We start from the raw sequence: 11,037 nt of genomic DNA on the forward strand, positions 1-11,037 counted from the left end.
CTGTTGACTCAGGGCTTAAGCAGAGAGAGAGCTGCAACAGCTAAGAGACGTAGCTGTGCTGCTTCAGTCTTCTGCAGGCATTTGGTGTGATGTGAATGAGGGGAACCCCAAATTTGCCTGTAAGGAAGGCAGTGTCTACAAGGCACCATTATGGGGACGTACACTTGATGGAATTAAGTCGGAGAATGCTTAAGCAAACTGGACATAAATCAGTTTGTGGTCCTGATGGAAACCCATATTGACAGAAAATTGAAGTGTTGTTTTTCCAATATTCACACACTGATAAAATAATAAGTCATTACAGGACAAAAGATGTTTCTGTGGCCTGCAATATATTGGCTTTTGTCTGATGATAAATTTTTTATTCCTAGATATAAATATATATATATATATATAATTGAAAAATTATTGAAAAATAGGTGTTGGCAAAATAGAAAAAAATGCAAAGGGATTTATTTGAGTGGTATGTATTATTTCTAAAATTATTGGTTTAGTGTCTTTATTTCAGCATTTCTGTTTCTTCACCTGATTCCTCATCCACTTTCTCTGAAAGAAAACAATGATTTTTGAGAACATTATAAGCTTTGTTGAATGATTGGACTTTGACTAAAGATTGAATAAGGATTATTTGCAAGATAGAGATATTAACACTAAGAACTTCCCAGATATGTGGGTATCTTTGCATGTTTCAAGTGTGTTTTATAAGGATGTGATCTAATATTCTGTTGTGTAATTTTGTCAGTTTCTCAAACTTCAAGAAATGCCTGCTTCAACTGCTGCGGCAGAAAGAAATTGGTCTGCACAAAAATACTTGGACAGATTGCAGAAGTCTGTTAAATATTAATTCAATTAAGGCTGAATATTCAACTAAGATTAATAGCAATGATATATAAAAATACTTTCATGAATTTATTTAAAAAGAGATGTAATTAAATCTATCAAAACTTATAACTAATATTTTAGGTAATAAGTGAAGCTTATAATTATTTAATTGTTGATTTGAGGATAATGTAGGTACAAACATGAAAAGATTATATATATGCTTATGTATGTATATGTGTGTATATATATGCAGATGTTTGCATATGCAGATATATATTAAATATATATATACATATATATATAAAGATGACTGGGGAATTGGAAAATAACGCAGAAAATAAACTGTTCTTGGGCAGCCAGCCTACAGTTTTGCTTGTCCATATGACTGGACTTCTGAATTCCTACATCCACGTGAATCAACTTGTTCACACCTTCATTCCCTGTTTTGAGGGTTTTCATGGCACAGAATTAAGACTGGGCATGTGTTGATACAGATTGATGCTTTATCTGGACAAGCTGGGAAGCTTGGTCCTGGAGCATGGTGTAGCATGATAAATTAGCAAGGAGGTACAGGAGCAGCCACTGTGTTCTTACCAAATACGATAGGGGATGGTAAAGAATTTAGAATATTAGGAAAGAATTATGGTGTATTCTGTTTGCTGCACTTTTTTTTTTTTTTTTTGGAAAGAAATAAACCTTCTAAATTTATTGTTTTTCCTCATGTGGTCTATTGGCCATGTGGTTATTTTGCAGAAAGCATAAAGACAGATATATGACTAGGAAGGGAGAAGGAACTCAGTATAACTAATTTTTCCTTTCATACATGTTTTTTCTAGTGGTATATTTCCCCTTAAGAACATTCACACAGGGTGAAAACAACGCAAGGGCCGCTGAAAATATATAACAACGTACTGAATGATTCTTCTTGTTAATGCAGAGCAGATAGCATTTGAATGTAAAATATCCCTCAATACCACCACAGAAAAATGGAAATACAAGATGAGCTATGCTGTGCTTGTTAGGTGATCTTGGAATGAGGTTCAGTGCACGACAAGGAGCTGTGGCTTAAGTGTTCGTAAGTCTCCTGTGTGATAGAGGGTTCAATAGAAAGGTCTGTGGGATGACTACTCTTCACTTCCTAACTGGATAGGTATGCAGCTCATATCAGAAGGACATTTTCTAATCTCTGGTTGGAGAGTTTTGCAACTGTAAACTCAGTGTGCATGTCCAGTTGGGATCAAAGTTTGGTAAAAGGCTGGTAGGAATAAGGATGCTCATCTGTCAGAGCATCTGTGAATTGAAACCTTATTCACTGCACAGGCATTTGCCCTGTCCATCCAGTTTAAGACATCAGCAAATGCATTCTGCTCTGCTGAGAGGCTGCCATGGTCTACATTGAGAGATAGCACCAAAACCGTTAGTGGGTTCATACCCAATCCTATCTCTGGTGCAGTTTGTGTTGGCATGCTGCTGTGCTGACAGGCAGCAGGTCCCCACTGACAAGCTGCTATGAGCCTGGTCCTGTGGTTTTAAATGTTGAGAAAAGTATCCATTACTTTCAGTGGGCTTATTAAAAATATCTGCTCTATATCATGCTGGATTAGGTGTTTTTTTCAAATAAAGGTTTGGGTGCCTATTCAGTCTAATCACAAATGAACCCTCTACCCACCAGTAAGAAAGGATCCAGGCTTAGATTCACAGTATGTAGCTTGGCTTTAAGTCTATGTATGAGAAAGCTTACTGTAAGACCAAAATTAAATTATCTCTATGTTCAGAAGTTAGTTACCCTTAAATTCATCTCTGCAATGTCTAATTTCATTTTCAGATTTTTACGTAGTTTATCTTACCTAATGCAGAATGTTGCCACAGCAGATTATGCTTCTCAGAGAGCAAATCATCTTTACTGGCTTTAAAATGGCTTTCTTCAAAACAGTTCTGAGCAGAATGACATGAGTAGAATAACAAAACAGTCTTTTAGCTTTAAGTCCAAATTAGAAAGCTTTATGTTAGTGTGAGTATATTAGGATTGCATTGTCAGAGAAGGGCAAAATGCTAACACCATGAGAAAGATTTTAATTTCTGAATATTTAATTCATAATAAAAGATAGGCAGAATAAATAAGGAAGTCATTCTTTTTCATCATTTTAGATTGCAAGTTGTCAGTACATCCAGGCATGTTACAATATGGTTTATTCTTCAAGTATGAGCTACTTTGTATTGCAGCACAATTTCAGTGGCTTTTGTATCAAGATAACCACATTAGGAATAATTCCACTTTTCCATCACCTAGGTGACCTAAGCATGTCCAACATGCCAACTGGAACCCATGAAGCCACCACAAAGGTGGAGGTTTCTTCTAAATGATGGCCATCCTCAGCAGATTTAAGTGCTTGCTACAGATGCTGTGCTTGATTCCACAAAGCTTGAAAGCAGATAGAGTTCTGCAGTTGCAATTGTGAGGGCCAAAATGTTCTCCAGATTCTGCTGTCACTTCTCCCAGTTGGGAGAGGCTGTTGCAAATGCCTCTCCTCCTTAGCACAAGGTGAGGGCCCAAAATGTTAGGGTCCCTGTGCTTTTCTGTGCAGCCCACACTGTGATGTTCCTACCTTGAAGTGATCCTCTTTGAAACTCAGGGCTTCCTAGCTGCCTCCTATTGAAATCTCAGCTCTTCAGTAGTCTTGCACTTTGGAACTATACACTGAATAAATTTCTTCTTGGAAAAGGACCACTGAATTCAGAAACGCATACTCAGAGCTCACTCAGCATTCCCAAATGAGGTCAGCTATCTCTGACACATTAACTAGATGATTTAGAGGCAACAGAACATTTAATTTTATGCTGGAAACCATAGAGATGGATGATCTCTGGAGAAAAATCTGAGGAGTTTTATTTCAGTTTGTTTTTGAGGAATGGCTTGTACAAGGAGAATATGTATTTGTATTCATTAAATTGCATATATATTATATTACAGGGAATGTATTCCAATAGTAATGTATGTATGTAATTATGTGTATACATATACAGCATTATACGGTAGAAAATGTGAGCAATAGCACTTTCAAAACTCGTAAGAAAACCAAAGATTATGCCTGTCCATCTTTCTACCAATGTTTATTAGTCCCACAGCAATAAGACCACCCTTTACTGGGAAGTGAAGCTATCTCACTTGGCATCTGAGAAGCTTAAATACTAACCAGTCTGGTGCATTTTCTTCTCTCCTTAATACTCAGAGGATTACCCTTGTGAAGGACTACATAAATAGAAAACGCGATGGCTTTAGCTGCGCTAAGCTTGTCTTCTTTTCCTGGCAACAGTATTAAGCATTACTGTTGCATCCATGTTATGTGTGAATTCCCTTGTGTAAATCCCATTAAGGTTAATAGAATTTTAGTTTTACTACTTAATAAATTTCAAAGGGGATTAACTTTTGAGAAATAGTTAACCAACCATAATGCACAGAACACAATCCCTTACCAGCATGAATATACGGTAGCTGAGACAAAGAAGCTCTAATGGAGACATGATGAAGCAGTTTCTTATTTTATATGTAGAGAAAAGTTTGTACCCTGGCTATATTTCAAAAACATTTGTGTCTTTTACTATTTGTTTCTTTTGTCACTTCTGCTCCTTTAGAAATGACATTCTTTTGTCCTTCTAGATTTAAAATAATAACAAATGATTTGAGACACCAGCACTTCCATGCTGCTGTATCATAATGCAATCTTGTTGTAAAGGAACCACCAGGCCCATTCAGGGAATTAGGCAGTAAGAGAGCTTCTATGCAACCGCATGTTTTAAGAGGATCTTGTGACATTAAACATTATACTGTATGTATGTATAAAAACTGCACATAACAGTGATTATAAACCATATAAGCCACAATTTTTCTCTGATTTACAAATTTAAAAACGTACACTTTGTAAATTTGAAATGGGCTTATAGTATTAAGTATAGATTTCCTTTAAAATTAGTGTGTTTTTCTCTCAGGAGCTTTCAGAGACTCAGTTACCTCCAGTTTCCTTTCTCCAAATGCTATTACATTGGATTTTCCAATTTAAAAAGACGTGCTTAGATAGATAAACCTGTTTTGTTGGAGACAGGCACACTCCTGAACCTGTCATTGGTGCTGCCCTGAAGGCAAGGCGAGAATGCTTAACTGTGGGCCAGCAGCCCTTCCTCTGACCTTTTGTAGAGAAATGGCATTCCTGGTGAGTGAGAGACAGCCCACTCTTCCCAGCCCTCCCTATAAAGCTGCAAATATAGCCACCAAATGTAGAAAAAATGTCCAAGTTTTCTAATGCTCACCTCTCTCTCTTTCTCTGCTGGAGTTCTTTGCTTTTTCACATTATTTGACATTGTTGACACTCTGAACATCCTGCTTTTTATTTGAGTTGGGAAGTCTGCCTATGTGTAACAAACCAGGGTGTGAAGCAGGAGAATATCTGATTAATAGTTACATTCAGGAGACTGACCAAAAACATAGTTACAGGTTTCCATATTTCATATTTCCTAGAGAATTCCATATCTAGTATGACTCTTTTCTTTACATGCCAGTCCTGTAACTCTGCACGTGATCTGAAAGTCAAGCTGTTGTATTTGCTTTTAACGAATTTTCTTCAAAGAAATCTATTTTACAAGATTGCAGCTAACTTCAGCCTGCATAAAACTGTTTTTACATCTCTATTACTCTGGAAAAAGCTGAAGTGAACATAGAAAGATGTAAAAAAAAAAAAAAAAAAAAAAAAGAAAGAAAAGAAAAGAAAAAACCAATATTATTATTTTGTAATCAAAATAGTTATAGTCTTAAGTTCATAGAGAGGTTGAAAAATAAAAGGTCATGTCTTCATCGCCCTTTTTAATTACTGTAACTTCTGATAACTACCAACAGTAAACTGATGCAGTAGCATCCATCTGAACAGACAAGGTGACTTATGCATCTCTATTGTAATATCTTAAAACTGAAAAGTAACTTAGGTATGGTTCTTTCAAACTAAAAATAGTTACCCAAGGCCCACAGGAGAGATGTCACTCTAGATTTCAGCCTATAGCCTCACTTTCATAGAAGGGTGGAAACTGATTCTTTTTCCTTTACTTTTCGGTGCACCAGGTCATGCTTGATTTTGCCTTCAATTTTAGTAGGTTTTAATGGCTGGCTTTGCAAAATCTGAATATCTGTATTTGTGATACTACCTAAGTAGGCTCTCTCTTCAACATCATTTGTAGTTTTCCATCTTACCTCTGTGACTGCATCTTGCAGTTCTCAGAGTTGTTACCAACCATGTGACAAAGTCATGCAATTCTGTCTTTAGTCAGTTCAGGGCATATTTGTTTAGTGAAAATTAGGCTGCCATGCCTTGATGCTGGTGGATGAAACGTGTCTATTTGCTGCTGTACTTTTAATATTTAGAGATAGACATTCTTTTTTTTTTCCTACAGTTTTTAGAAATTAGTAGATAACTAACGGTTGCAAAATTGTTGCATGCTATTCTAACTTTCAAGGTGAGAAAAACTTAAACAACCAAGGTAAGTTTACTAACATATTTGCAAAGTGTGTTTGAAACATTTATGAAAAACAAAGAACAGTTGCAAAGATTAACAAATCACAAGCTCTTCAGCAAAATGATCTGTTTTAGGCTGGCCCACAGGAGCCAGAATCTCATCACAACTTGTCATTAAGATGTTGTAAAGTGGCTTATTTTGCTTTATAATATACTTGTACAGCAAGTTAGTTTTTGAATTAGCATCAGATAACTATGGAGATCTGGCTTATGGCAGAGTTTTACTTCTCTGCTCTATAGGTATCTTGAAATGTCTTGAGGAGTAATTATGAGAATACTTTCTATGGTCAGGTTTTGTTGTAAACAAATTTTAGTGCTCTGGTTTTGGGTTGTTTATTTTATGGGATACTCCTAGTTTTGTTTCATGTTTGTTTCCACTACCCAGTCTCACTTCTGGTATTATCTCAATGCTAAGACATTAAGAAACCACATGTACTCTACCCAACAAGGAGAGTTTAGGTGAGACAGTCTTCTTCATATGCAAAAGATCAAGAGACCAAGTGTATCACATGCAGACGAAGAAAAATTTTAAAATCAATTTAGATTGACTCTTCCTATTTGGACTGTTCTCTGAACAATCAAATGTCCGTTTTTTTCTTTACTTGAGCAGAGAAGCAAAGCTTAAATATGTGTATTATATAAATCTTTATTTGGTAATGGATTATTTTATATAATTACTCTATGGATATGGTCTATTTTCCACAGATCCTGCCAAGAGAGTTTCCATTCTGGGGCTTTCTGCTTATTTCTTCCAGCTGCTTCTCTTTTTTATCCCTTCTGTTGTTATTCTCCTCTTGTCTCCTTGTTTTCACTACTGATGGAGGAGAGGCTTGGTTAGACTTTGAAATCATAATATGTTCTTGGCAATTGTTGCTTTCTATACTCTTTGTAATTATTCTCCAGCAATTCCAATTGCATTTTCCAGCTGAGGATTTGCATTGTTCAGTCTGAATGCTGAAGGTACAAATAACCTTTTAACCTGGTTCATAAGGAACGTGCTGGAGGTGAAGGCGCAGCATGATTAACATGCTGGCCAAAAACAGAACAGTGCTGGCTATTTTGACTGAAGCAATGCAGGAAAGAATCTTTTTAAAATAGATCTTCCTTTCCCTACCTAGTCCCTAGCCTACTTCACAATGTCTACCTCTTGATAATCGCACTCTGCAAGATCACTGTCAGCAAAAGCGTGATTTGTGGGACTGTCTTGTTGACATAATTTTTTACAATCGTGTGGTGCTAGATAATGCACAAAAGTGAAGTATGTTTCCATGCTTGTCTGTATGCATCTTTGCAACCATCTGTGATATTAATAATATGTAGTTTTAAAAGAAAACAAATTGCTTTATGTCTGTGGAAGTCATTTGCCTACCTGTTACTGAGATGGCATTATTCCTAGTCTTGTCAAAAGTGAATCGGTCCTCCTCCCTGCAAAAATAACAATGGGCATGAAGGCAGCAAAGTGCTGTTTTCTCACATGTGAAACTGTTTGCAGAACAAAGTCCTTTGTTTGTTTGTTTGTCTGTGTGTTTGTGTTTGTTTTCTCTACTTTTGGAACATATTAGAAAGCATCCTGCTCTTGTTATTTCTTTTGAATAGTCTATTTTCTGTAGAAAGTAATAGCCACATGGTAAACTCCTATTCATCAAAACTGTGCCAAATATGTGCCATTTTAAAGCTAAATATATGCTATTTCATTTTACTTTAAAGCAAGCCAAAACACATACCAAGAACACAGCTCTCACGGTGCTGGTCCTATTTTCAAGTGAGTATTTACTGTGAGAGGCATTTCTCTTCAACCATCCAAGCTGGTAAGGAGATGTTATACAAATGCAGTACAGACAGAAGTATTTGTCCTCTCCTTATGATGAACTTACCTTTTAGTAAAAACATGTGTTTTGCTATTCTTGGCATGTCCTCTTTTGGGTAATGCAATCATGCCTGATTTCCCTAGTGCTCCCTTTGTTCTTGCATTTTAGGAGAATATCTCCAGGTTACATGAAGATGATCATAGGTCGTCTTGTTCTGAGGAATTAATGTGTCAGTACTTAGGACTTTTGGTGTGAACTGTCCTTCTGTAGATATCATTGTCTGGTGCATTTTTGGTCCCATTTTTCTTTATTGATGGGTGCCAGAACTCTAATTTTATTGTGTGCTGGTGATGTTTTTCTTTCTTGACCTGATTAGGATGAGAAGCGCAGGTTGGATGGGGCACTGAGCAACCTGATCTGGTGCCTGATTTAGTGTTTGACAGCCCCGCTGTGGCAGGGGAGTTGGATCTAGATAATCATTGAGGTCGCTTCCAATGATGCTATGATGTCTTAAGCTAGAGCTCACAGTCCTCTTCTTCACAGCAAAACATGGCCCACTTCAGGGCAGAAAAAATAAGAGGAAGATTCCTGGAGTTAAAGGATCATGTGGTAATTATCTTCCTTTTTCAGTATTTTCCTTCATAAGATTTTCAACATTGTTCTTTACCTTTTTGTGAGGTTTGCGTTTTAAATATCTGACGCAACGTCGTCTTGTTCAAAAAATGTAAAATGTTACTGAGAAACTGTGTTAGCAAATCTTGAAATTAGTTTAAAAACTTGTGTTTTTAAACCGAGGCCAAATTAAGGACATGATATCATGTTTGTCAGTTGAATAAGAAAGATCCTATAAAGAATTGAGAGTAATCTAAAACAGCAGTTATTTCACTTTAATCACATGGAAAACAGTTCTATATTGCCTGCAAACTTACTGACTGAGGAGTTCCAGTAACTGAAAAATGAAAGTAGGAATAAATATAGTGATGTCATGCCTTTCTTGGACGCTTGAACATTGAGTTTGGCTTGCAAATACAGCCTGGATCTGTGAACAGGGGGAGGTCAAGTCACTTCTGCTGAAGATTTGTTTATTTAGAATATGAGTTTGATCTTTCTGAAACGAGATGAAAATCTATCCTAAGTTTTTGTTGGTGTTGGTATTTGTTGTTTTGAAGTTGAAATATTGGCCTTGGTTATCAAACTTCTAAGGGCTTTCTGTTGTTGTTTTTAATTGCAGTATTTTCTCATCGAAAGTCAAAAAAGCCTGATTTTCAAGTGTCAGCTGCATTAGTGACTTCTTCAATGAGAGAGCAGAAAGAAGCACGCCTCTCTGATCAGAACTGATAGTACATCTGCTTGAAAAGCTAGAGAAGTCTAAAGAAATCAAGCTCCAGAGTTGACAAATTCTCTCATAGGGAAAGAATATTGCATCTGAGAGTAAGCAGAACACAGAACTCCTTCATGTTGAAGACATCCTCAACTAGAACATAATAAATGTGAAAATCCAGCACGTTACATACTCTTTGACCAAACAGTTTGCACTTGATAGGGTGAATCAGTGTGCAGTGTACACAGCGAATTCAAAGATTAAAACACCATGACTTAGGCAACTGAAAAGAAAAATTTTTGTACCAATCGGTAATCCTCACAGAGCAATGGATAAGCCAACGTTGTTGTTTTTTTTAATAGGATATTTGTCTTTCAAATTTGTAAGGGACAGGGCTTTATACTATACATCTTTCAGTAAATGGAGAGGCAACTTGTTCACTAAAGAGTCCGTAAGTATTTCAGATTTTAGGGCCTAAAAAAAAACAACTGCATCTCTGATTTTTCTCAGTGGGTGCAGTATGACACCTGTTCTTAACACTTTCATAAATCTGTTGTGTAATGTAGAGGTAAGAATCAAGGAGAAAAGGTACTGCTTGTTTCTTTTGCCCTGTAAGCACAGCCAACAACAGGTGCAATTAACTCATTATTATTTTCACAGAGGTTTTTTTTTCTGTCGCCTCACAGGCATGCCAGCAGCTCGTTCAGCATGCAGACCCACCTGGAGGTGAGAGGCAATGGGGACCCTCTAGAATAGATGTGCTGCACCAGGAGAAGTGTTTACCCACTGTCAGCTGACTGTTTAGGAGTTCAGCTGTTCATCAGCAACTGTTTCTGCCCCTTCAGCCCAAAGAAGGTGCTGAAACATCTGGCAGAAGGAAAGTAATCAATTATCATTTCAGAAATAGAAATGACCAAATAGGTTATCAGGTAACTGCCCTTCTTCATGTAGTCTGAAGGCATAGGTGTGTTGCATATGCACAACTCTTGCGATAGCTTTGAGGGCAGTGAAAAACTTGGATAAGAGAAAATCCAGCACTTGCTGATGCTGCTGTATGGATTCTGTCTGCTTTCTCTCAGTGAAAATAGTGGGGTAACAGGAAAGATTCCTCCTTTCTGCCTTTTTATGTCTTAAGCATAAATGTAAAAGATAATATTCTGAGTAGATGCTACTGCAGAACATGCACTCTGCTCTATCCATCTTCTATAAGGAAGGTACCTTTGCCTGCTTCTGGCTTTGAAAATATATGTGTATATTTATATTTGCTTTTCTATTGTTTCTACTTTTGTTTTCTATTAGTAAATAGATTTTTCTATTGTTTGTATTATATTTCTATTATTTTCTAAAAATTCCTGTACTTTGTCCTTGACTTTGTGGATAACTTTCCACTACTGAACACAAAAAGTAAAGTAACTGGTATTGCCTGAATGGTAATGTGCATCCTCTCTGAGCAGAGGATGCACATCCAAAATCTGTTACTGCTGCTAAGCATATGGATGAGGGTCACCATTGGTTCCTCCATTCTTTC

General features: G+C 36.8%; 1 protein-coding gene across 12 annotated transcripts in view; it reads left to right on the forward strand.

Annotated features, from left to right (window-relative positions):
* Positions 1-10,728, forward strand: part of IQCM (IQ motif containing M) — a 176,195-nt gene extending 165,467 nt beyond the window's left edge. For all 12 annotated transcript variants that reach the window (XM_090138543.1, XM_090138540.1, XM_090138541.1 and 9 more), the window contains one exon: positions 9,420-10,728. In XM_090138543.1, the coding sequence (XP_089994669.1) occupies positions 9,420-9,526 (107 nt within the window). In that variant the 3' untranslated portion in view covers positions 9,527-10,728. The remainder of the gene's footprint in view (positions 1-9,419) is intronic.
* Positions 10,729-11,037: the final 309 nt, after the last annotated feature.

The sequence above is a fragment of the Phasianus colchicus genome, chromosome 4 (assembly GCF_987193195.1).
Source record: "Phasianus colchicus chromosome 4, bPhaCol1.hap1.1, whole genome shotgun sequence".
NCBI classification, from domain to species: domain Eukaryota; kingdom Metazoa; phylum Chordata; class Aves; order Galliformes; family Phasianidae; genus Phasianus; species Phasianus colchicus.